This window comes from Panthera uncia, chromosome A2 (assembly GCF_023721935.1).
Source record: "Panthera uncia isolate 11264 chromosome A2, Puncia_PCG_1.0, whole genome shotgun sequence".
Lineage (NCBI taxonomy): Eukaryota > Metazoa > Chordata > Mammalia > Carnivora > Felidae > Panthera > Panthera uncia.
In genome coordinates, this window is record NC_064816.1 from 36,703,952 (window position 1) to 36,731,550 (window position 27,599).

General features: G+C 41.5%; 1 protein-coding gene across 14 annotated transcripts in view; it reads right to left on the minus strand.

Annotated features, from left to right (window-relative positions):
• Positions 1-741: 741 nt before the first annotated feature.
• Positions 742-27,599, minus strand: part of FOXP1 (forkhead box P1) — a 695,473-nt gene continuing 668,615 nt past the window's right edge. For 12 of the 14 annotated variants that reach the window (XM_049642699.1, XM_049642700.1, XM_049642704.1 and 9 more), the window contains 7 exons: positions 22,145-22,346; positions 21,961-22,040; positions 21,260-21,361; positions 17,381-17,502; positions 15,637-15,706; positions 11,141-11,307; positions 742-5,509 (listed from right to left, as the gene is read on the minus strand). In XM_049642699.1, the coding sequence (XP_049498656.1) occupies positions 5,365-5,509; positions 11,141-11,307; positions 15,637-15,706; positions 17,381-17,502; positions 21,260-21,361; positions 21,961-22,040; positions 22,145-22,346 (888 nt within the window). In that variant the 3' untranslated portion in view covers positions 742-5,364. Of the gene's footprint in view, positions 5,510-11,140; positions 11,308-15,636; positions 15,707-16,833; positions 17,004-17,380; positions 17,503-21,259; positions 21,362-21,960; positions 22,041-22,144; positions 22,347-27,599 lie in introns of all 14 variants that reach the window. The other 2 variants (XM_049642709.1, XM_049642711.1) reach the window with 2 other exon arrangements.

A 27,599-nucleotide genomic window follows, 5' to 3' on the forward strand; every position in this document is an offset into this window, starting at 1 on the left:
GCTGTTTTCAATATACCAATTTAATTTTTACTGAAAGATGATGCCCCATCTCATCGATCCTTAGAATACACACGACATAATAATTTAAAAGACAAATAGCAGGTTTTTTGTTTTTTTGTTTTTATCAAGGTATGCGGTGACACAAATCTTGAAATCAAGATGGTGTTTCTGGAATATTTAGTTCCTCGTGCTTCACTGTTTGCTGTAGTGGATGTGGTTATCTAGCATACTTTTGATAGAATATTTTTATAAAATCATTTGTTCTAATCTAAGCATTTATCATTATATGCAAAAAGATTTCTTGATGAGAATATTATAGACGGTGCATGTTTTTGACATTAGCATTTTATTTGGATGACTAATCTTGCAGATGTGAAATTTTAATGAATTATTCATGAAATTGCTTTCCTGTGAAATTTTAGTTTGCTCTTAATGCTAGTTATTAAACATTTTGTGGGTTTTTTTTTTTTCTGGATAAAATTTGATGAAGAAAAATAAGGGTGCACTTCCTCAGGAGAAAAGGTAGCTTCTATCGCTTTTGTTTTTTTCCAGTTCTCTAAGTGGAAACTCAGGACTTTGAAACCCTGAGGATGAGAGCTTCAGCCCTCTGTGATGATGAAAGCTTTTAGTTAAGATTGATTTTAATTCTGTGTTGCAAGCAGCTGGTGATAAACCTAAGGCAGATGCCTAACATACAGTATCAGCAGGTCAGAAGGGGAAAGAAACTTAGGCTGTGGCGACTTTTTACTACCAGTGTGAACAAACAGCATTTTTATTGCATTTGAGAATGCTATAATGTCAGTCATGAGTACTGACTACACAACATTTTTTTTTTTTTTTTATTGTCTGTATCCACAGACACGGAATGATGGAATTACAGTTGATGTCAAGGAATGAGTTTCTTTTATGCCTTATCAAAACAAAACAAAACAGAAAAAAAAAAAAATTCTTGTTACTGGCAGCACATATCCACGAAGCACCGTGCTCATAGTCCGGACTAGACCATCTTCATCAAGGCTTCTGGGTAGCAGAGATCGTGGGAACTACACCGGCCCCATAAAATGCCTTTAGAATTTTAAGTCTCATTCTCAGGATAAAAAAGCGAAACCAACATTCAAAAACATCCAAAATATCAAGAGGGTATATATACCATTAACCAACAGGTACCCAAAAGATTCAAAATCCTTACAAGCATGTTCTTCTTTGTACCCTTGGAAACGGAGCTCAGCTGGAATGTGGAAAGGAGAGGAGATATTTTTTTAACTTTTTTTTTTTTCCCCCACAATAAAATAGCTAGTGATTTACATCAATCAGATTTTGGGTGAAGAATCCAAGGTATTCTTTCCTAGGTCTGACGGAATGCTGGCTGTAATGTTAGCGCTGTCCGAGGGTGGCAAGGTTGGCGGTCACTCTTCGTGTACAGAAGCCTTGGTATTTCATTTCACTGCTGGTTTTCAACGCGGGCAGCGTCTCTTGTCTCACAAGGACAGACTCTAGGGACAAGCAGGATGGATTCTCATTCCTGACAGTGCATTTGCCTGATACAAGGGACTGTCTCCCTAATGTACGCTTTTCTTTGGAGAAAAAAAAAAAAAAGGAAAAGGAAAAGTAACAAATTGTCTTTACATTTTGGCCCCTTTAAAATTTTTTTTTTTTTTTTTTATACAAAAAAGTTCAATAGCTTTGACAACTCCCCATTATTAATCACTACTTCACTGATAAACTTTGAAAGTGTGACCCTGGAATTTCATCATGCAAAATATTTACTGCAGCAGGAGAAAACATTTTTTTAAACAGCATTTTTTTTTCTCTTTTCAAATGTATGAACTTGTTTAAGATAGCCAGGAAGGCAGTGGTGGGATAAACACAAGGGATAGGAATGTATCAAAAAACAGATTAACACACACGCGCACGCACACACACACGAATCTGTACAAAATGCTCTGATCAATGAGAACAGAAAAAAAAATCTGTCAACTATGTTACAATTTAAAAGGAAAAAAAAAAAAGGTTAGGGAATTTCTCCCTCCCACATGTCAGGAAATGTCATCCAATATTCTTAAAGCAAGGATAACTAAATAAAATACATGTGCAGCAAATTCTGCAATTCCATTACATACAGTAGTTTTTTCCCAAAGCTATTTTTTTTTTTTTAGTATCGTTAATATAAAAGCAGTTGCACAAAAAGCAAAGGTGTTTTGACAAACAGGTGTATGCATTTATTCCTTTTTAGGAACAATATCTAAAAAAAGAACCGCCCTCTGCCCTCCCCCAAAAAAGACAAAGATTCACACAAGACACATTGGAATATATGTACAACATAATAAACCCCATCCTAAAGAAGCGACTGGAATAACCCCCCCCCCCAAGGGATACAGAATCAGAATTGTAAAAATCATAGTGAAGTTTGCTTGCTGTAAAGCCTGAGAATTTTTTTTTCAATTGGTTCTTCTGCAGGGTTGAGAGACCTGCAAAGATATGTAAAATCTAATTTTTCTTTTTTTTTTTTTTTTTGCTACAGTCTTTAGACTAAGCATGCAAGACATACGACTAAGTGCAACTGAGTGAAATGTATTTTTTTTTTATTTTCATCATTCCCTAAAGGTTTGAACTGAGGTATGCGTACTAACAGTTTCTCATGCTGTTATCTTTACTCATGTCTAGCTACACATGCTGAGAATGAACTAATCTACCAGATTTTTATCCTCTTTTGAATACCAAACGAACCAGCAACCACTCAGTTTAGAAGCACAGGGCCCCCTTCCCATGACCCTGTCTGGCTACTGCCTGCACATCATGAAGCTGCCTGGAAAAGTTAAAAAAAAAAAAAAAAAAGTCTCGAGTGACCACAGACTGCCCTTTATACAGAAAGCACAGTGAAGCTTCAAAAGAAATGGCCAAAGAAGTTTTTGTACCAAGCTCATGAGTGGACGGGAGTGTTACTTTTTTTTTTTTCCTTTCAATGGAAAATGCTGACCAAAGCCTAATTAGAAAAAAAGGAAGGAAAAAGGAAAACATTAAAAAAAAAAAAAAAAACCAACAAAAACCCGGAAGATATATGCCAAGACAAAGCATAATTCATGCAGTGATCCTAGCACGGTCCTTAAAACCAAAGTGGCATACCTCTTTCTGTAACAACAAAAACAAAAATGTATTCTAGAAATGTGCCTGTGATTTAGTTCCAATGTAGAAGCTTTTGTTTTCTTTACATTTTTTCTTAACTGTCTCCTTTACTGGTTACCCCTAATTTTCAGTGGCATCCATTCAGGTTTTTGAGATGGGACTCCCTTCCTTCTTTCGCTCCTGTAACACTGTGCCCCATTTTCACCTTCAGCAGCCCCATAACCTCTCTTTAGGAATTTTGGTCTCTGTCGAGGTACAGAACAAGAAAAAAAAAAATTAACAAAAATAACAACTTTGGTTCCATTACCTACTTGGTCTTCTAAATTTATTCTATGAAGAAGGAGCAGTTCTCTTTCTCAGGTTAGCAATAGCCTATAACTCATCAATTGCCTCTAAAATTCTTTCGCCTCCTTTGATCAACAATAAGAGGATATTTGGCTTCATCAGATAAAGCATAAAACAGAGAACATAATTTACCTTTGTGTAATATCTTTGGTAATTTTAGAAAAAAAGGTACAAAGAATATAAATTAAGCTCCAAAAGGCTCTCAAACTAAAACAAAAGCTACGGTCCTAGATAAATAAATGAGTGACAGGAAAGTGGGTGCAGAGTGGAAGCATTGAGGGGTTCCTAAGGACTGAGGTTGTACTGACCAATGGCCATCACGTTCGGCATATGCCATGTTTCTTTCTCCAAACCCTCAGGGGCGCCATGCACCCCCGTCTCCTTGAGGTCTTCTGTTAGTTTTGGATACTGGCTTGGTGGGATAATATTGCATAACAAACTCAACTGCAGTACCGAATTTGCACGTTTGAAATTAACACTTTAGCATTTGCTGAACTCAGTCCTCATTAACTTCCATCACAAATTCAATCTGAAATCTAATTTGCATTCAAACAGATTAATGCCACCAAGCAGGTCTGGACTGATGTTTGAATTCAGCGCCGCCAACCACTTTTCAGCAGAGTTGCTCAGGGAAGCCAGCTTTTTGGCCATTTTGCAAACAAAGCAACCCAGGCTGGTTTTAACATCAGAGAGCTTGTGGCCCATGGCAACTTGGTTACCCGCGGGAGAGCCTTCCACAGCCACACTGTCCGTCTAGCAAGAGAATCTGGGGGGCGGGGGGGGGGGTAGTGCTGCCTATGTGTCCTTGTGCTCGCAGAATGCTGTGGCATTTACTGACAATGATGGTAGCTGCAAAAAACAAAACAAAAAAGAAACTGAAACCACCCCCTTCCCACCTCCAATACTGCTTCGTGGAATGAATCTGCATTGTTCCTAGGGTGTCTCTCTCTCTCTCTCTTTTTTTTTTTTTCTGTCATTCATTCTCTTTCTGGCAGGACTTCAGATCTGTGTGAGAGGACCTTCATGTGTAGAGAGTGCAGCATTTGGGACCTTTTTGAAAAAGACCAAAACGGAATGTTTTCTGACTTTAGAGAAAACGTGGTGATGTCTGAAGGAAAATGGAATGAGTGACAGAAAACTACAAACGAGAAATGACATTCAGCTTTGTATAATAAAAACACCTATTAACATTCATCACAAGGTACAGAAAACTTTAAGCCTCCAGGAGGCCGTGGGCCCAAATGGAGGCCTGAGGTCAGAACTTAAAATGGTATAGTAGAAGCAAAAAAAAAAAAAAAAAAAAAAAAAGCAATACATTAAAAAGTTTGGGATAATTACTTTTTTAACCCCCTCCCCCCAATACACACACAAAGGCCTTCCCCATCCCAACTGGAAGCAAAACAAAAACGAAAAAAAAAAAAAAAAGGAGTAAAGGCAGTGATAATCAACATGCAGTACTGTGCAAATAGGTCGTCCATTGGAATCCTTGAATTCTGGGCAGAGGCTTGGTCTGCAGCTTAGACGCACATGCTCAGTTGGGTGTCCTCGGTGTCCCACGTCGGCAGGACGGCAGTTCAAAGTCTGCTGCTAAAAGTGAATCAGTTTAGCAAATTTACAACACTGATGTTGACTGTTAGGAGAGGAAAATCCCAAGTACCAAACAAGTCCATCCAATGCACAGAGTACAAATTCCTTTTTTCAACAAAAAGTAGAAAAATCAAAAATACTCCCAAATGGGATTCTTGATGGCACTCAGAGTTAACACGTTTCAGAGTTGTCCGAATGGAGTGAAAATCCTCCAGACTGTACAACAAATGGAGAACAATTTCACTGCTGACTTTTGACGTGTTTTTCCCCCCCAATCTTCGTTCTTGGGGTTGGCCTGCCCAGAGACGCTCACTCCATGTCCTCATTTACGGGTTCGTCTTCGTAATCTCGGTCGTGGTCAAAATCTGGACTGTGGTTGGCTGTTGTCACTAAGGATAGAGGCCCTTCAGCTTCCTCTGGATCGAGGGGCTCTTCTTTGACGTGCACAGGATGCCTGGAAGAAAGGAAAACAGGTTCACTTCACGGAAGGCCCTTCCCGACCAGGGCAAGTTGGGGGTGGGGGCAGCAAAAGCCTCCCTAGATGGAGGACTGAGTGGTGGCTATTTAAATTCAAACGAATGAAAACTTCATGCCATTTAAAATTGCGTTTCTCAGTGCCACATTCCAAGTGCTCAAGGGCCCCATGTGGCCCGTGGCTACCATACTGGATGGCAGAGAGAGAAAAATTTCCATCAGGGCAGAAGGTTCCTGTGGGGCAGTGCTGTTCTAGAACAGTCCCTGGCCAGAGCAGCCAGCCTCTCCCGCAGGGGTGCGTTTCACACTTTAAAGCGCACTCAGATCACCTTGCGCTCCTGTTAAAGTGCCGCGTGTGTCTCAGCAGGGGTGGCATGGGGCCTGAGACTCTGCATGTCTGACAAGCTCCCATGCCATGCTGCTGGTCCGAGGAGGACCGTACTCTGAGTACCAGATAACAGGCCCCGCAGGGGCATCCTGGGTGGAAGAATACCAATCTTGGAAGAATTACGTGAAATAAGAATCTGCACTACAATGGTGTTTTGTGGGGACCACAGAGTGCGGGAGGCTGGGCTAATCATGGCTTGCTGTGTGTTCTGCTTTGCTAGTTAACATGCAGAACCTGTGAAAGAAGTCTCCAGAGACCGACCCCAAGCGAGGTTCTATCATTAATCAACTTCAAGCAAACACAGCAAAGAGACACCATGATACATGCTTGAAACTCCAAATTAATGCATATTTTTACAAACTGTCAATAAGGCGAGAAAAGCCCTGCCAGGAAACACAAACGGAGAGGAAAAGGCTCGCCCAACACAACAATATGATAAGAAAGCAGAGCCCCAATCAGAATAATAACGCTGTCAGCTGTAAACAAGGCAAAACAAGAGGCCCGGCTGGTAGCGGCCACCGGGACGCCGGGACGCCGTAGCCTGTGACGAGATCTGCCAACTTTCTCATTATGGACCCGTACAGGGTTCACCTGAAGGGGACTGCGGGGGATCACGCGAAACCACGGGGATAACAATTGAGAAATGTTGTTCGTAAATCATATTTACAACCGATCCTTTGCAAATACAAATTACTTTCTGTTGCAAGCCTTTTGATATGTAAAAGAACCATTCAAGTTAAAATGGTCCCATCGCTGGGACAAGCTGCAGAAGGGAGGATTTTTTAATTGACATTATCAAGTATTAGTAATAAGAGGTGGTACTGGGGATGGCTGACTTCCTAAATAATTGATGTATGCAAACCCCAAAGGCCACTCGAACCATTTAAAAACAAACAGGAGTGCTTTGGACTGCCCTTGATGATGTGAACCTTCAGAAAACCAATTGACTCTAAAATTAGCACAGCCTAGAGAGGGTTTGGGGGTAGATGTCAGGATAAATAGCTTTTAAAAAAATGGTGCCCATGTTCTTCAAAATGATTTGCAAAACGAAATTTATCGAAGTTGTAATACAGCCCATTTGACAGGTCGTGCTCCATCTTGTTTTAGTTTCTTTAATGGTCCTACTTATTTGTGTTTGTACAGTAAGGCCCAGGAATGGCTGTGTAATTGAAGAGCCCCCGTGAAAAGTGAAGATGGGGTTCACAGATCAGTAGGAACTTCAATAAGGAAATGGCAGAGCATTGAAACCTCCCAGGATACCTTTGAAGCCAGCCCTCGGAGGAAACCCTCTATTCTTTTGGGAAGAATTAGGTGCAGTGACGATGGATGACTCCTTTAGAAAACAATCACCCAAAATCCCAAATTAAGGTAGGTTTTTTGTTTTTGCCTATTCTCTCCCATTGGGGTAGTATTTTTACACAGTGCATACATAATGGAAATAAGATTATATTTTGCTAGCTTTTTCAGTTGTAATTTTTATGGCTGTATGAGATCCCTCGTGCGGACCCATCAGTCCTTAATACTGGGCGTTTCGTGACGGTCTTTTTTTTTCCCTCCTTGTTTTTGCTCTTTGAATAATAGAGTAACCACTTTTATCCATTAATCTTCCTATTTCTGCTGATTTACCTCCTCAGGATAAATTTCTAAGAATGAAATTCTGGGAGCAAAGGCCAAAAACATCTTTATGGTTCTTATGATTTATTATAGTATTAATTTCCAAAGGGGCTGTATCAATTTAGATTCAATTTCATCAGCTCCAAGCATGACTTTTATTTTTATTTAAAGAAAAAAAATTTTTTTTTGTTAATGTTTATTTTTGAGAAAAAGAGCGTGAGCGTGGGAGGGGCAGAGAGAGAGGGAGACACAGAATCCGAAGCAGGCTCCAGGCTCTAGGCTCTGAGTGGTCAGCAAAGAGCCCTTTGCGGGGCTTTAACCCACAAACTGCGAAGATCATGACCTGAGCTGAAGTCGGATGTTCAACCAACTGGGCCACCCAGACGCCCCCCCCAAGCGTTACTTTAAAATATTTTGTTGCTTAGCAGGTGTAAGGTAAGCTCAGGTTAATTTAAATTGCGCTTCCTGGATCACTGATAACGGTGAACGTTTCTTCATATTTCAGTATCATATTTTCACTATTCAATAGCAGTGTTACTTCACAAATTACCCCCTCGTCTCCACTGATTCACGTTTGGCAAGAAATGTATCTGTGTGTTACCAAGTCCTGTATTGAAGTTCACTGTAGTATCCTGGATCATCGTTTTCTCACTTTTCCTTCTTTTATGCTTAATTATTCATCTATTCAGGTTTATAAACCTGAATTTGAGTTTGGGAGGGGGTGGGAAGACTGAGAAATAGAATATTCTTGAGGAAGTTCTTGCTTTGTAATTTTTGACTCTGACGACTGTTTTGCTAGGCACAGACAAAGACAAACCAGATACAGTGTAAGTCTCCCCAAACACAGGTCACATTAGAGAATATTTTGTTTTCCCCTGAAAGTTGCAGCTGAAGTCAAGTATGATTATTTACCAATCCCAAGACACAGGTTAAGACCCTATGGTGCATGCTGGCTTGCCCCAGTGCCTAATGCAGAGCCCGTCCCCGACAAATGCGAGCTCACTGACGAGATCTGTGTGGCAGCCTTGACAACACAACTGAGTTAGATATTAAGGCTCCTTAAAGCTCCAGAGAAATGCAATCCAGCCTCACAACATTTCTTCAGACCAGCAGATCCCCCCTGAATGTGGCAAATGCAGTCACACGGGCATATGGTGCTTCAGAGAATCCAAGAGAATGGATTTCCAAGCAAGATACATTTCAGGTGAGATGCAAACTAAGACACTATTCTTCACATACACGCGCGTGTCTCCTGGAAATCGGAACTGCACGGATGTGCCATCTTGCACGTCACCCCGCTGCCCCACCTTTCTCTCCGTCTCCTACTTGCCAAACAGTTCCCGATGGAAACTGTGCAAAACCACACACTTCCCTTCTTACATCTGAGTAATTCCTTTGTTTAGCCACTCTGGGAACATGAGAGTTTTTAACTAAAGCTGACTGGTGTTTAGAGGCATTGTGTTCTGAGGGTGTGTGCACAGCATGGAGTATTTTGCTTTGTAGCTCCGTTAGTTCCTACCAGGATAAAAGTATAATGCCCCAAAGCCATAATTATGGGAGTACTTTCTAGTGTTTCAAAGGAGAAACAAAATGGGGTAGTAGTGGAGTGTCACGGGAAGGGTAAGAACGGGGAGCTCAGTTTCAACACTAGATCGAAGCTTGGGCTGCCGGTCCTAACAAGGTTCTTTAAGCCACGCTATAAAGTTTACAGCTTGATTTATTCCAACAGACTAGAACAGTTAAGAAACCATTTGCATCATAGCCGGGTAATGCATACTGCACAAGAAGGAAAACTGTGTCATTACAGAATTCGCTTAATGGAAACAGAGGGTCAAAAAGAGTAACATTCTGTGACACTGGGAGCGGGCACAAGGGCGATGCTGTTAACACACAATTATATTTAGCAAGCAGCGCAAACCGGGGAGATGTGAGCAACAGTGTGCGTCATGACATCTGTACACAGGGTTTCCTTAAACACAGCAGAAAACAACGGAAACCTTCATTTCGTTAAAAAATTAAGCCGCTTGTGATAGATGGTTTCTGGTAATGCTGGGGTTCGTTCAAAGTTATGAACTTTGGAGGGGCTTTATCTCGTACAGTAAAATTAGCATCATTCTCCACTGTTGCCCGAGGCTCTGATCCAAATATCTTTCTCTCTTCAGTAATCCTTTGCACTAGGTAACAGGAATGTATATCCACCAGCCCTTTGGAGTGCAGATAGATGGCGAGGAATAGTCTCTCTTCCAACCAGCAACTTCAGATACATTTGCTTTAATGAGTCTTGCTTGAAGCGGCTTATATACCAATTTATGTTTGCTCTGAACTTCCTTAATATCTGAGTAAACACTCCTGTCATGACAATGATTTAAAAACGAACACGAGTGTGATAACAATAAAGTCGGGAACACCAGATTGCTTTAGAAGAGGTGATGTGTGGCAGAATCAGTGTGAAAGACAAACGCATTCTTGAAGTGTTGTGTACTAAATGTGAAGAGATGGTTCCTGTAAATTAAAAACGATTATTTCCATCTTTAAAGATCCTTTTCAAAGCTCTTTGGGCATGAAATTCAAATGCTAAATAATCAAATTTCAGACTCCCCTCAAACCTACCCATTTCCCTGGCAGACAGCCTTTTTTCTTTTTTCTTTTTTCCTGCTGTCATTAGATGCCAATTCATTCTGTTGCTAATCGCTCCAGGTCATACTATCACTCAAATTACCTTAAAATAAGATGTCGGTCAAGGAGTTCACAAACAGGGTGTAGACAAGGGGCCGATTCCAGGAGCTGGCAGTCCTGGAAAGACTGGATTGGTTTGTCCCTTTAAAGGGGGCAACGGTTTAGCAGATGTTTGGTAAGAGATAGAGATTGCCACTCCCTGGCATCCCCCGCAAATCCAATCACTTGGAAAAACGTGGTGTCTCTTCTCTTTGCAGCTTTCCCGAGCGGAGAGGGAGCTCTTCCTCCTCGGGAGGCATCGGAGCCTCTCGGGAGGTCTGCCCAGTGCCTGTGCTGTTCACATTCAGCATGGACAACCATCGCCCATCACTTCATTCAGTTATACGGTGCTCATTATGCTGCCGTCTGCTGCTATAATGCTCCTATTAATTTTCCTTTTGATATTTTAAAGCAATCTATAAATCAGGCCGCCTTTCATTTGTGCCATCGTTAATGCTTGGTCATCACGCTTGAGCGTGGTGTTTGCGGTTCGGACTATCACAACCTAGTAAACAAGCACTCTTTCTCCCCCTGCCAGGTTCGGCACACCGGCAAGTTGAACAAACTCACAGAGACGCATACCGATTTTAGGAGGAAAAGGTAATGTGGCTTAAATAATGGCCTGAGATGCCAAGCAGAGGGAAAAAAAAGCAAATGAGTCACCTATTTTATTGCCGTGTGCACTTGTAGGGCTGCATGAAGCTGATTGCTTTTATGGGAACGTTAGTATAAATGGTCCTTTTATGTGCTAACCGAGCTAAACATTTCCAGAAGCACCAACTTCTACCTAGGTTCTAGGAAAGCAGAAATTACAGAAAGGGTCTAAAAAGCAGCTTGAGAAGAGTTCGTGTGCACATCGCATGCAGAGACCTTCTGGGCGTGGACAGTACTCACACAGCTTGCATAGGGGATCTGCCCGGACTGCTGTCACTCTCGTTGCTGTTGGTATGCTCCATTGCCCCGTTCAGCTCTTCCCGTATGGCGCTGGCTAAGTTGCCCAGAGTGGGATTTCCCATGGAAGCGGTAGTGTATAGAGGTATACTATTCTCAGCCATCGAAGCCTGTTAGCAACCGAGAGAAAATGTATGAGGACGCAGAATATGCACAGACAGGGAAGCTGTTAATTAGGGGCATATTCAAGGATCTTCCGGGTACGTTCACTGTGTGGCCGGCAAACGCAAGTTTTGAACAGGTGTAAAAGGATTCTGCTTTAACATTAAGACTTGTGACACATGTCCCAAGCTTGGCTTCCAAGAGCTAGCTGGGACCAAACCGCTCAAGGGGAGGGAAGGCTCAATTTAGCCCTGCTGGGTAGAGTCACACGGTTTAGACAAGGCTATCTAAAATGAGCTTTCTGTCTGATGCCTTCCTTCAAGAGGGACTGAATATTTCCAGATCACAGGGAAATATAATGGAATTTTCATTTCTTTATCCACTTTGATGACTCCAGTATTGGATATTAAAGATTTGATCCAATTATTCTGGCTGCACAGCTCAAACTTATGAGAACTTCCATAAACATTTACCTCTTAGATCCTAGAGAAAAGGAAGAGATTATAGAATTGGAATCAATTTTTATCCCCCCCCCCGCATCATTTCTGTTTTAATAATTTTTGAATCTGTTTAGTGTAGTTTGCGTGGTGTTACCTTCGACCAGTTATCTCAATGTTTCAGACTCAGACCGGTCACCTGGAATTTTAGGACTAAAGAAAAAAAGATACCTGTCACTCCAAATGAGTGTCAGCAAAAAAAAAAAAAAAAAGTGTGGAATTGGAGAAAATAAGAAATCCCGAAGTCTGGTGGGGGGATGCTGTTCACTTGCTATCCTTCTGCATTTGAGAAAAATGACCACCCAGTCTAAAATGCAGCCAACAGTTACAGACGACCCTGGACTGAAGTATCCATATTGTTTCCTTGGGTAGTGATTATGACCCAGTAACTTTTCATTTTATTAAAGAGGGCAGACTTTCAAAAGCTGGCAGTGTAATTAGACCAAGATTGATCAAAACTGTCCTCTTACAGACTACAGTATGCCTGGTTTTCCATCCTAATGAGGAAAAAGTACAATCACAAGACAATCTGGCACAGTGACTTCAATTGGCCAGTGATACAAGAGTCCAAAGTATTCTAGAAATCCTGGCTCTAGAGAGAGAGAGAGCGAGCCAAAAATGAAGACAGAACGGGTGCAGAGCTGGGCTGCAGGGAATGTGCCTATTATGACAATTGCAGCCTCCCTAACTGTACAAACTGCAAAGCCAGGAATGCCTTCTTAGATACAAGCCCCGGTGATGGGTCTTCACTTAATAGGGCGCTATTTCAAAGCCAAGCCCTCTTGCTGCAAGCCCACAGATTTCCCTTCTCTCCACTTCTGTATTTACGTAACTGCCTTCTTTTAAAAAGTGGGGGGGGATCCTGTTTTTATTTCCAAATGTGGTGAACTTATTTTGATGAACAGTGAATCTGAACATTCTCTGCTCTCCTACAGTTTGTTAAATAATTTGCATCAAGTACTTTTTTCAACAGATCTCTGGTAATGGCAATAAAGCATTTTTTTTTTCTTGGCAGAGCAAAAATCAACAACAGTTGCCAGGTTGTTGTTTTTTTCTTTCAAACTGCAGCTGGACAAGCATCTTAACTGCCTTTATTTGAGACAACTCAGTGGTCATGCCTCTCTTAATCATGGAAGTTCTGCAGGAACCATCAGCTCTAACAAGAGCATTTCACTATTACACAGTCAGAACCTGGTGCAACAGCTTCTCAAGTCAAAAACTGAGATGTAAAGGCAAAACTGCAATGTTTGTAAGAATGTGCTCTGTGGGAGAAGCTGGTCACCCTATGGACAGAGCAACCTTAAGATGATCTGTTCTCCTTGGCTCTCAAAGTGTTCTAGGTGAAGGTCATTAAAATATGGGCTGAGGCCCAACAGCCACAGCAGTGAAAGGCATCCAAAAGGCAGGCACTTGTATCGATCCCTTGGTTGTGAGACAGTGAAGAAAACCAGCATTAATAACCTTTACGATAATGATCAAGTGGGCAGCAAAGAGAAGCTGGTGCCTGATATGCAGAGCTTCTTGTACATTCTTTGTTGAGTGAGTGATCAAACCACCCCCCCCCCAGTTAGAAACATTTTCTACCAACTGCTTATGTGTTACAAAGTGGTTGTTTTTTGTAGCTGATGCCTCAGTGGAAGCAGGTGGGTTACAATTTTTATAATGGACTTAATCATATAATGGTCCTGTGTACTGTATGTGGTTTCATATCAAACACCTCTGCCAAAAAACAAAAACAAAAACAAAAACACACACACACAAAACAAACAGAACTCAGGTGCTCAAGTAATGGGGCTGAAGTCTGTAGGTACCACTGCTCCTGGAACATGAACCATGCTAAGATCCTCGGGGGAAAGGCAGTCTATAAATAAGAAGCTTTACGGTTACCCTTAGTTACTTCACTTTTTCAGAGCATAATGCAATCTGTCTCACGTCCAATGTTTTATTTCTGTAGTGGATTCTGCTGTCCTATTTTATATATTGTATATCATGCATTATGTTGCTCTAGTAATCTTTTTGAGATGTTGTTCCACTATTATTTTTACTTGTCTTGAAAAATGTAAATGGGCAATCATGGGCAGGAAAGGCTGCTGGTAGACTCCTGATTCAATGTGCCCAGCAGAAAGTGACATGAGACTGTCTACTGACCATGGATCCAAACTCCTAGAGCAGAGGAAAAAAAGATCCATTCGTCAAATCGTGAATTTTTATCAATGTATTCACCTCACCTCATTATGCAAAGTGTTCTTGGAAAAGTGCAGGACAGTTTGGGGCTACCGCTGGAAGTAGAGAAAGGGTACAGAGGATGCCAAAAACCAATGTTTTGGAGATGAAACGTGAACAGGTCTGTCATGATAAGGCATACCAATTCAAATTACTCACATAGTTAAGAGAATCCAGAGGATCACTGCGTTTTTTTTTTCTTTCCTTTCCGCCTCATGAATGTAAAATGTGCTTGTAATCTTAATACTCTCCCAGATAGAGCAGCCTTTAAATTCACACTTCACAAGACTCCAGGGAAAATAAGTTCCTAATGAATGGTATTTACAGTGGCGGCATCTAAGCGTGTGCTCATTTGCTTTTCTAAAGTTACTGTGTAAACTACAAGTAATTAACAGAAACTCAGAAAGTAGTTCCTCCTAGTAAAGTTGGTTCGGGCTAAAAATAAATAAATATAATTACTGAAAAGCTAAGTTCAGTGAATTTGCCTCTGAAAGGAAACCACGTTAATGGTGTATCATCTAATGTCGGGAGCTGTGAGCAGGTTAGGGGCTCAGTAAACATCTATGCAGTGAGTAGTGACAACGGGGTGTCCGTCCTGGTCTCCTCTGCGCTGCACTCTGTTCGTGTAACGTCAAGTATCTCAACAATTTTTCATTCTCTCCCCTTCTCCCTCAAGGAGACTTTGTCACACTCTTGTTCTCAGCAAATGGTTGCATCTGTGTATTACGGCCTTCTGAAGGGGCACGACACATCGGGGTGATAAAGCCCCACTGGATTATATATGTCCAATCTATCTAGAGAAAATGTCTTGAAAGTTAGCAAGGTTCCCTTGGCGCGTCTTCTAGAACAGTCGAGGGAGGGTCAAACTCAACCTGGACCGCTGAGAAACGCCACAGATAGAAGGCTGGGCAGCCTTGGTTACTTGTTTCCGGGGGGGGGGGGGGGGTAAACTCATTCCTGCCCAACGCCAGTGTCTTCATCCCCCGGTTATGCTGGTTATGTAATGAGTGCTTGGTTTGTCAGTAGGAAACAAACATTCCGTGTGCTTATTATGTAATGTTGAGCAATCTGCTGGAAACGTAAAGAGTTTTCCCCAACACCTCTCTAGTTCAAACAGAAACCGTGTACTTGTACCAAGTGAACCAAGCCTGGATCTCTTCCCCTGCCCCCGCGATGGACTAAAGATGCGGAAATAGACTTGAGAAGAAGAAATAAAAAGCTCTGCTTTCTCTTTAAACCCGTGAACAATAGAAGGTCATGTGATCCAGTGGCCTATCATCCAGCACATTAATAGCTGTGCTAGAGTAATTACACTTGTGGTATTTTTGCCTCAAGTGAAATTCTGAAATAAGAGGATGGAAATTATGATACTGCTGATAAATATTAATAAGTGAACTTTTAATTTTTTTGCCACAATATTCAAAATGCTAAGCATCCTGCTAATGCTGAAACAGCCCAATGTGTTTGCCTCCAGGGAGTACGATGCTTTGTGCACTTAAGAAAAAAGTTTAACGGAATTAAAATTTAATATCTAATTAGAGCGAGGCTAATATATTTTGAAATGAGTGGGGGAGACACGGGCCTCTGCCGCATATTCGGGACGACCATTAATCTTACCTGTAAAGCTGCATTGAGAGGTGTGCAGTAGGCGTGGCTGCTTTGCATGTTTTTAATAAGGGAAGGGTTACTGCATAAGAAAAAGATAAAAACTCAAAGTTAAACGCAATCCTCCCCTGAGTTCCTAGCTAAGTTTGATCTTACACTAGCTGGTATCCTTCTAAATCAGAAATTTCCCCCATTAACAAAACCCAAGAGAAGGTAGGTCTTGTCCCCAGCCCCCTGGCTTTAGTATGGGGCCGGTGTACGTGAACACCTCTGGATAGGACTTTGCGCTTCCGGGAACCTGGGTGCACGATTCTGGTTTAAGTTAGACCAGCCCCTCCACTGGTGAATTTTTTTTCACCAAATATGGACCGCTCTCTACCAAGTTTTAGTAGCTGCCATGAGTGCCAAAGAAAGGCAGAAGCTCTGGGGCGTCGGGCTAGGGGAGGCCAGTGAGCTGGGAGTTGGGGAGAAGAATCTTGACTCTTAATCCTCTCCATGACTTGAACTCCAGATCGACCACAGGAGGAAGGGCATGATCTCCCTCCCAGGCACATTTAGTGCTAAACGAAGATGGACAGAAGGACAGGGAAGGATTGTTCCTAAGTAAGGACGGAGGCTGGGACGAACTCTTTCTTGATAGGTCATGCCGTGTCGTCCTTTCATCAAAGGAAGACAAGAGGCCATTGGAAAAAAATCTCTAGCTGAGTATCAGGACACGCTGAAGGGAAAGTGTGGCTTCCAGTAGGAAGTCACCCAGATTTATGACTGGCCTTTAAAGGAAGTGTATTTGCTGTTATTGATTTCTAATGATTCATTTCACTTCAGTTACATTATTACACTGAATGAGCAAGTAACAAGAAATTTACCCAGTTAAAGACATATTTGAACTCTAAATAAAAGCTGCCTTTTTTTACTTGGAGGAATGACTTTCACGCCACAGTATTTGGGTTTAAAGGGTCCCCGTAAGCTGCTGAATCAAAATACAACCAATATTTGTTTGCATTAAAGACGTCAAAAAAGCATTATTCAAGGCACTGGTGTTCCAAAGAGAAACAAGAGAAATACATGTACAAATCACACAATTTAGTTCCATTGCAGAAAGCCGTGGCACCGCTACTTGGTGAAATGCAAAACTACATGGGATGAGTCAACCATGCAAAGCCAAAGCAACAGCAGAAAAAAAAAACAAAAGCAAGTAAAGGCTCTTACTGTGCGACAAGCTCGTCAAAGTTTTCATCGGGGCAGTATTTGCGAGGACGGCCTCGTTGAATATGGCGGCCACGTTTAAACTCTTCATCATCAACTGTCCAAAAGGACCCAAACTCATCCTCTACTCTGATAAAGCACTTATGCAGTGAGAGGTTGGTGCGAATGGCACCCTGGGATAGGAGCAGCAGCAAAGGAGATGAAGTGGCAACAAAAGGAGACGGGGTTGGGGGGGCAGAACAGACATCCAATACAGGGAACAGGAAAAAGAAAATAAAATGCAATAAGCATAAGCCAATGGTTTGTGAGGGTTAATATGCATTGCCACCTAAAAGCTACTAGCGTGTGATGTAACAAAGACCGGCAAGCAGGGCGGGGGGACTGGTGGGTATACAAAACAGGAGGGATGAAATGCTTTTTTGCTTCCCTTAATTGAGACAACGTGGAACCAGTTCTTTGGTCTAACACCATCTAGCAGCCAAAAGCCTCTACTTTGCACTTGTTAGCACAATCCGAGCTAGGCTAAGAAGTTCAAACATGGTGGACGTACCCACTGATCTTTTGTGGCCTTCGTTTTTGGAATTCTACTTCATCCACTGTCCATACTGCCCCTTTAACGTTTTCTACTCGCACAAAACACTTGTGAAGACTAAGATTATGACGCACTGCATTCTGCAGCAAGTATAAAAGAGAGAACATTTACATTTTCTATAAGAAAAGACTCCAAAAACAGCAGTACATTCAGCCTCACAGTCCGCATTTGTAAAACCGTCCCCAAGACCTGTAGCTACCACCCCCATGGACGACCTTCTTGTGGTGAAGGATGCCTTTTCCAAAAGGAGAAATAAAAAAAAAAAAAAAAAAAGAAAAAAAACACCAAAATTACCACTTAATTATACTTTGGCATTTAAATTTAGTCTCTGGTAGTAGTGAACCAGAAGAAATAGTTAATATGCATATCAGCCCAAAATAGGTTTCACAGTAAAAATCTGAAAATATTGTTAATGTCACTTCAAAATAAAGAAACATGTAAAAGCATAAAACTGTCCCCTTTAAGCCCACTTCTCTCCCGTAAAAAAGGGTATTGGAAAAAAAAAAATCGTGCAAGGTGATAATATTGTTGAATACGTTTCGTCCTGGTTCTTTTTTGTTCTTCAATATTTTGGCTTTAGTACCTTCTGTGGGTTTTGTCAGATTTATCTCAATTGGATTTTGCCATTGAGAGCATTGGCTCATGGGGGTGACAGGATAAGGGAATGACATGAGCCCCAATGCATCAGTATCCATCATCAAACTATGTCTTACCTTCCCGAATATATACAAACTTGGCCCTTGCTAGGGGCAATTATCTTAATTAACAGAAAACGCCAGAGGAAGACTTGAGTCAAACTCTCAATGGCAAAAAGAGAATACTGCTGAAGCTGACGGTTCCTAAAGATACATATTTCTATATTCCCCCCACCGTGTTTCTTTCTTAAGGTTGAAAGTCACTTCTAAGAGCATTCTTAACTGAGACCCTTGACATCTGAATTCCACCAGAAAGAAGGATCTCAACTCCACAGCTCATCTTTCCTTTGAAATGCACAACCCGTAATGGGGCCAGCAGGAAGCACAGCTTCATGTCTGTAACCTTCTTGGTTGAACTTAGTGACTTAGACTCAAAGTGAGACAAGAGGACACTGCAGAAAGACCCATGTCATTTACTCAAAACTTTCTTCCTACAGGGAAGAAGCGGGGTGACCACTGTGGCGTGAAGAGGGGACGCAGAAATCCCATCTCCCCTGCCTCGTAGTACCGCCACTCCCTTCCAATGATGCTGCCGTTGCTCAAACGTCCTGCATGCCGCCTCTGGTGCTACCCACAGTACTTCCTCTCCAAACATACGGAGAAGTGTTTCAAGGCGTAGGTAATCACCACTGGTGACTCTGTGAGGGGTCCAACTAGATAGTGAGGATTTTTCTTTTTCGTTACGGCAGATTCAAAGATAAGGAGACAAGTTTTCTTTCACAGCTAAGTCATCAACTACTCACAAGGGGAATCCACGGGATAAAGTCTCAGAGTTTTTGAGCAATGCCAGCATAATGGGGGGAGGTTCAAAACATCCAGCTGATTATGGAAGGACACTTCCGGTTCTAATCGGTGGGATAGGTTTGCGTAACAACAAAACAAAAGAAAAATCGCTGAAATTTTATCTCATGTTATATGGGAAAAAATCTGTCCTCTCAAGTATACTTGTAATTGTAGTCTCCTCTTTCAAGAAACTTTTTCTTTTTTATACTGTATTAAGGCACAGGAGAGGGATACTAAGGATCTCCTCTTACCTCCTAAAACAATAATACTAAGGAGATTTAAAATAAACCCAAGTTTTCTTTTTAAAAATCCCAGACAGATCATGTATACACACTGAAGACATAATTGGGGGAAAAAAAATCAACATTTCCCCTCAACCTTATCATTGTCTAATATTTTAAAATAAGCATCGAAATGTTTAGCCCTGCAAAAGATCTAAAGAAACCACATCTGCCAGAAGGATTGCTATTGATCTGTCTCAAGCATATAGCCATGTATGATATAAACTCAAACTTAAGGTTTGTTTTCCAAGACTGTACAGCTCTGCAAAAATATCCAGAAATCCAGTTTCCCAAAAAGATGAGTAAGCCCCTTTCAGTCACAATTTAAACTGGGCATTTCATCTTTTAAGATTACAATACAAATAAGATGAATCATTTGGTACTTTATCTAGGATTGTTCATACTGATGGCACTTTTTCCTGCAGTTTGCAAAAATGAAAAAGTTAAAGCTGTAGATCTGAGCCTAAATTTCATATTCACAACTAGTAATTATTTTTAAATTTGATCATTTGCTATTTAAAAAAGGCAATTTGAAGAAAATGTCTGCTTCATGCTTATGCTTCCTGTATTTTGAAAGCATTCATAGCTAAAGATACTCGGGATTTTATCCCCTAAGGGAGGCTGAGGAAGAAAGGGTAAGATCTTGAACAGAGGTCTCCTTCAGCACCCAAGTGTTTTAATGGAATGAAAAAGGACACTTCAAGCCATAATAGATATGCAGGGCTGGGTAAGGTTGATAAATTAATTCTATGGTTATATTCATTTTCTTTTAAAATGCTAATTTACCAAGAACATAACAGAGGAAATGTGTTTTCTGTTTTTGTTTTTGTCCTATCTAAAATTTAAAAAGTAGCAAAGCGAATTTCCTTTGCACCCTAACACGAATCCCTATCATATTTATGAGGACGTACAGTATCCTAAGATATGTGCATTTTAAATGTTCCAAACTGTGGTGGAATTGGGGGATTCTGAGAATTCTAGGTAGTAAAAGAGCAAAAAAATTGTGACATGGGACTGGCCCTCTTCTATAGCAGGAACATTTAAATCAAGAAATTGAGAGGTAAAATTCAAAAATTTGTGAGGGCTTCATTGAATACAGCAGAAAATGACCCAACTAGAAATGAGGTATGTCATGTGACCCTCCAGCCTGGTTAGGGCATTCCCCGTGGAGCTGAGGAATTTGATTTGTTTTATAGCAAACAGATGTTTGGTGTTAGAGTGAAGGTACACAATTTTTCAGAGTATCTATGAATCTCTGATTAATAGTTTGATGCAAAAAAGAAAAAAAAAGGAACTAAATCCAAAACCTTAATAATGTATTTTGCTTTCCTGTATTGACTCCTATATATAGTGCTACTACTTAGATTGTGTAGCTTTCTCTACTAATTACAGTAAGGAGCTTTTTAAAAATTTTTGTTTGTTTGTTTTTCTGAATCAAACCTGTTAAGGTTATGTGAAGTCTGTCTTAGTTCCCCAGGTTAAAAAAAAAAAAAAAAAGAAGCTGTGTATCTCAGCAAATTCTGGTGGAGGCTTAAGACTGAAAAGCATGAGGTTTGTTTAAATAACAGGACAACCTCAACATTGGGCCAACAGTGTCCTCTATTCTTTTTCCCTTACACAGTAACAATCAGATAGAAATGGTTTTACTGGCTGGTCCATCCAAAATCTGATGCCAATGTAATAGGAGTCTTCTGTCCCAGCATTTAAATCCCAATAAACTATCCGCTCACTAAAATACTCCCATAACTCTGACTCTGTGTGTATGAAAACAATACTCATGTATCTTACAACAAAGTCGCTTATAAATGGAAAGTTCCAGGGCGCCTGATTGGCTTACTCGGTTAAGCGTGGGACTCTTGATCAGGGCTCAGGTCATGATCTCATGGTTTGTGGGATCGAGCCCGGCGTTGGGCTTGTGCTGAAAGCACACAGCCTGCTTGGGATTCTCTCTGTCCCTCCCCGACTCGGGCTCGCGCTCTCAAAATAAATAAGCTTAAAAAAATGTTAATTAAAAAAAAAAAAAAAAGAAAAGAAAAAAGGTAAGATCCAAGCCTAAACAGGCCTGTGAGAAAGCTTACCTTCCACGTGGCAGCATTGCGTCGAAAATAAGCAAACATTCGTGTGAACCAGTTATAGATTTCATTTAGTGTTAGCTGCTTTTCTGGAGATTCGAGAATGGCCTGTGAAGCAAAAGTGACAAAAGAAGATAATTTATGACCAAATCAGCAGAATCGTCATTATACAGTTTCTTGAAAATATAAAATGACCATGATTCAGAGCTAAAGCCCAAGAAAGGTTTCACAAAATGATCTAAGATTAATGGTTGTATTTAACAGTTCAATAGCAAAATTCAAAATGGAATTATCTAATTGTTTTGAGTTTTTATTTCTGTTTCCGTACAGAAATATTAATTTATTAGTCATTCATAAAGCAGAATCAAAGAGAAATGCAAAACATTTCACTAGCTGATTAAAGCTCAGTAATTATTTAGAGCTCAGATTAATTCTAGGGATCAGAGATTACTGTAGCTTGTGATAATTGACTTGCCATCTTTAAACAGGCTCATTTTCACTGTTGTGTGAAATGAATTTCCTAATAATCACATCGTATTGTAATACTTAATCAAAAGCAATTATGTTATATATTGCAGTTTTAAAAAACCTTATAGAAAAGGTTTTAGCATGCCTGCATACTAAACGGTTTTAAATCTACTTCATCAATATATCCATGCACATGTATACCTTTTGCTAGAATTTCACATACTGTGTTATTTACTTACCTGCCTAATTAAAGATGCGTATGTAAATGGTGGTCTAACTTCTGCGTTCTTATAAAACTCTTGGTTCTGCGCGATATCTGCTAAATAAGAATCATTGTCCTATTAATTATCACTTTTTAAAGAGAGGCTGGTCTACAAGAACTGCATGTTACAATTCTACAGGAGGCACAGATGGAGTATCTACCTGAAGAAATGGGCACGTTGTATTTGTCTGAGTACCGCCTGCGGATGGGTCCCACCGTATGCATGCTGGTGGTGGTGATGACGGAGGGGCCTTGGGTGACAGGAGTGATGGGGGCGGTTGGGGTCGTTGGAGTATGAGGTAAGCTCTGTGGAGAAGCCTCTGATGCAGACTTGGAGAGTGTGACGCTTGACACCAGATTCAGCTGTGAGGACAAGAATAATCCTTAGAAGACCTTCGCAAAAAACGGTGAGCAAGAAGGCATCTGAAATCCAGCAGGAGTAACACAGGAAATGCCTGGCTACTTTTCCTTCTCTAAACAGATACTTATAATCAACAGGAATAGGAGGCGAGTTCACTGAGTAGTTGAAAATACCTCTGGCCATGTCCAAAGGATATGGACCCGTGGAAACACAGGTGTTTTCCAAAGACAGTTACAGATGAGTGTTTGCAGAAAGGGGTTATCTAGCCCAGTGAGTCTGACAAGTTCGGGGTCAAAACATTTATTCAGTCATCAAGAACTGTCTTTGTAGTACTTGTGCTTTTGAACCCTCCTGAGTAGCATGCTGTGCTTGGCAGACCGCACACAGGGAGATGGAGTTCTGGTAGCACCCGCTGAACCCCAACGTTGCAGAAGCCACCTCTTGGGATACACGGGGCTAGACCTGAGCTCTCCAAACAGCACTTTTTGCAAAGGGCTGCAGCCAGTGTGGAACTGTTTTTGCTTCATTTTTATTAAAACTAAACTTAAAATATTTATTTATTTTGAGAGAGACGGAGAGTGAGCAGGGGAGGGGCAGAGAGAGAGGGAGACAGAGAATCCCAAGCGGGCTCTGCGCTGACAGCGCAGAGCCCGATGTGGGGCTCGAGCTCACAAACCGTGAGATGGTGACCGAAGCCAAAAAAACCAAGAGTCAGACTTGGAATAGACAGAGCCACCCAAGGTGCCCCTAAACTTTTATTTAGATAGCCACACGCAGCCAGTGGCTACCACACTGGCTGGTACAGTGATAGGCTACTTCATAATGTAACTTCAGGGAGGGAGCCATCACAAAGATGTCTGGCCTATGACTCATATTAACAAGAATGGCACTGATCCAGTAAACCATCATTTAGTTACATCAGTTGGCAGAGACTAATCTTTGAAAGCTTTATGGGTAATCTTCGCTAAACTCTAATGAATGTACGACTGGAATCTGTTAATTTAAAAGAAAAATGACATACAAAAAGATCGGAAACTAAAAATTTTTCTTTAGATTTCAAATCCTCAGTAATATGATCGAATCTATAGCATCAGGTCAGGAAAGGGGTTTATTTATTTGAAGGAGTATACAGGAAAATGAAGGAGTACTTCTTCCTTCCATTTAGACTTTACCTTGAAGTGCTTCTATTAATAACACTGAAGAAAAGGGCTTGTCCCCCTTGCCCACAATTTGTTCTCCCAGAAATGTAAGTCTGGCTATGATAAAGAACTTGGTTATTTTCAACATATTACCATTTACACATAATTGCTATCTCAGATACTTCTAGCCAGCCCCCAATCCAAGAAACCCACGCAAAGTAGGCTTATTTGGTAATGTTTTCTCAAACCACATTTCGAATCATTTAACAACATAAGTATTTCACCACTGCAGATGGACAAGGCATTATTTGTACAAGGTATTAAACATGAGATTCCTCCGGATTCATAAAGAGCCTATGAAAAGTTCGAATTTGTTGAGAAGACTCAACCTACCATCCTCTGGTAATGAAAAAAAGCCATGAGAACGCCTCCCGTATGTTTAGGGTGGTTCCATAAAAAAGCACAACGATATAAAGACGAGTGATGTGAAGAAAAGAAGGATCAAATGTCGTTAGGTAAATATTAATTGAAAAATGTACACATGGTACTGTGAAAGGAATACTGGGTTGCAAGCCTGTACTTGTGCTTGGCTTTGTAACTCCCCTCTTGAAATGCTGACTCTGCTAACGCCAGACCCTTCTCCCAACCCCCATGCCTGAGGAGAGAGAGCAAGCTATGGAGAGGACACTGCCCTTAACCCCCACCCACCCCCCACCCCGGCAAGCTGGGTCAATGCTGGGAGCTGCTTTTTTATGAGCACTGGAAACCTGACTTGGTGACACGCATTTGCAGACTAAGTGCTTACAGTTCGGAGGAGCAGCCATGGGATGGAGTGGAGTTGAGAAGCCAAGGGGGAAGGTTGGGGTTGACCTCCTCTTTGCCTTGGGCCTTAATCACTGACCAAGTACAGCAACAGTGTGTATAAGCATCAGCCCAAGCAACGGGTCAAGGAAATTAGTGCCTCAAAGGCTACTGCTCATAAATATACAGCTTTTAAAATTCAGATGCTGCTGGATGTAAGAATAGCCAAACACCCTGGAAAGTCATGGATACCATTTGTAGAAACCACTGTTGTAAATCACCTGCCGCTGCGTAATTTCACTGAGGTCTCATACCATCACCAATAAGTGAGATGTTATTAGTGAACATTTTGCAGGTGAGCAAACTGAGGCTGTTGATCGATGAAATAACTTGCCTCTATCCTGAACCTGAACCGAAAGTCAGACACACGCTTGTGATGCCAGGCCCAGTTAATGGGAAAAATAAACACTAGCCTGTTTCATTTTTCTGTATGCTTATTTTTGGAAAAGATTCAGTGAATAGCTTTAATCCCCGCCTATAAATGACATTCAATAAATATCACTGAGCCAACAGAAGGCATCTGGAAGAGAAATGACAAAAACAGGGATAGAACATTTAACTGCTGCCCCTGAAGAGCTTACCATCAAATACAGACGCTATTCAAGGGAAAGTGTGCGTAACAACCGTAAAGCGATTCTGAGAGTAATTGTACTTCTTGGCTTTCCTTTTCCACTTAAGAACGGTACCCCTCAACACCGTCACTTTCTTAAACATGCAATGAAAATTAGAAACCCCACGGCCCTGAGAACTGTGCCTACTCCTGTCCCGTTTGGTGAGGAAGGGCACCAAGTCCACTCCACTCCAAAAACTCAAAACTCACGTAAACATTCAGCAAGTACAAATCCATCCTCTGGTGCTCATGTAGATCAGACAAGTCACATGGTACTGTGTCCTAAAATGTGAAAAGAATCGGACATCTGTGGCTTTTACCACAGGTCTTAACACCTGGCCTGCTTGTAGCCAAAAAGCAACAGTGCAAAGTAAAATCCCTCCAGGGTGAGCACAACCCACAAAGACCTAGGCAGTAGCGTTTTCTGGAGGCTGTTGAGCACAGGTAGCAAATGGAAATAAACACAAGCCAGAAGAGAGCAGAGAGGGGGCTTACCAGGCTTGACAAATGACACCGTGATTCATACCCACTGCTGGGCTGTCTCTAATAAGCCACAGAGGAAGCAGCCAATCTCAGCTAATTACCAGATAAAAATGTATTGTAAGGGTTCTAATTAGGAGACGCGGATGGAGGTGATCTAATGATTAAATGCTGTATTCGAGTGACCCCACCACCAATGTGAGGTGGTGCAAGATGTCACTGGAATATTTTGTAGAAACAGTAATTTTACTTCGAGGAGGGGAGGCAGTAATATTTGTAATGATGGCTGTGAGGTAAACTAATTAAAAGACAGTTCCTCCAGGAAGAGGGTGGCTGAGAGCAGCTGTGGCCATTCCACAACCAAGTGCCAAGTCTCAATAGAGGAACGGCAGTCAAGTGGAAAATTTCTGCCCGACCTCTGCCCTTGCTATTAATTTGCAGGAAAACTAATGACACATATACATATTCCCACAAAATTGTTCTAATTGCTAATTTGCCAAAGGAGCCCAGATTCCAAATTAAACATGACTGTAGTCTGTGAGGGAAGGAAGAACAAAAAGCTGTAAACTCCAAACAGGGGGTGCTTCGCCTTGTGAAATCATTTGAAGGCTGAACCAACAAGTTAATGAAATGTCAACCTTGTCAACTGCTATAGAAGTTTGTTAACTTTTAAACTTCTGTTTGATGATCACATGCTTGTCTTGAGGAGAAACCATCTTCGGGGAGGAAGGTCACGAGGGAGAGACAAGATGGAAGGGGGGGGAAGGATTCAAAACAGGCTCTGTGTTCAAACCAAACCTGCTCTTTTAATTAAGGTCTCTGAAAACAGTGGACACACACACACACACACACAGAAAGAAAAAGAAAAATTAATTACCATCTTAGAAGAGCAAATCGGGAACGGTGTGGGTTTTGCTATAATCTTGAAATATTCATCTTAATTGTAAACTATTAAATCTTAATATAATCATCAATTAGAAATGAAAGCATATGCGCTTCGTGTTTCTGATCATAGTTAAGGTTTTAAAAGATTATTTTTTATTTATTTATTTTTTCTGGGGCATGGAGCAGGAAGGGATCCAACTGGGAGGCAGGGAGGGTTTCTTTTCCTATTTTTCTTATTGTGTCCATTTTCTATTTCAAAAGAAGTTGCTATGTTTAGAAAAGTTAGTAACTCATATTTTCTACATGGCAAGTTTCCGTCATGTGATGACTTCGGCAAAGATAATCGCTTTGAGGGTCTGGCCAGAAGTTAAATTCTTACGTCACTTAAAGTAGCTGGAGGGTTTTCTGTTTTAAATGCACGTGGGCTCTCGACCACCGGCTTTTCCCCCAGCTCACTTCCACAAGGACTATGCTGGGAAACTTACCCATCCCAACTACTGGGAGTCTGTCAGCTGCCTGCTACTCTACTGAGCCCTTTTCTCAAAGATTAATCTCGAGTTTTTAAACAGTAACCTCCTCTCTTCTTCTAAAGATGATGAGTCACTCACATTTTTAAAAAATAAACAAACCACTGATGTAAACCCGGGACAGAAACAGACTTGTTGTAAGTATTCCCATAAGAACTCATTTTTATTTTTGTTTGTGCTCTTGCCTCACATGAAAACAGATTCTGAGAACAAAAGGCAGACCTGAAACCCAAACACCAGGGGACCTAGCTGCTTAGTAGAGACTTTGAGGCTCACAGAACTCGTTTTTCTGCTCTTGTTTTACTGTCCTGAGAGGCTCGGGCTTGAGGCCTGCTTTAAACTGCACAGTGTTTCTAGACGCGAAAGGCTGGCGTTCGGGCGGGCCCGCCTTCCTGAGGCCTAAGGGGTGTCCGTGGGGCGGCTAGGACAGGGCACGGGAAGATTTGGTTTGGTGTCCCAGCTACTGCACTGGGCCAGGCACTTGGCAGAGGGCAGTGAATGAGAAAGTGATGGTACAGAGGTGGGGACGGGCAGGGAGGGCTTCATGAAACACGGTATATAAAAATAGCTTGTGTGTGTTGTGCTAGAGGATCTTTTATGGCTGCCTAATATTGTTTCTCTAGCCCTAAAGCAAGGCTACAAGCAGCCCAAAGGATCAGCCATTTCTTCAGGACTTAAAAGACCCCTTTTTCAGATGTGTGTGTGTGTGTGTGTGTGTGTGTGTGTGTGTGTGTGGCGGGGGCGGGGGGGGGG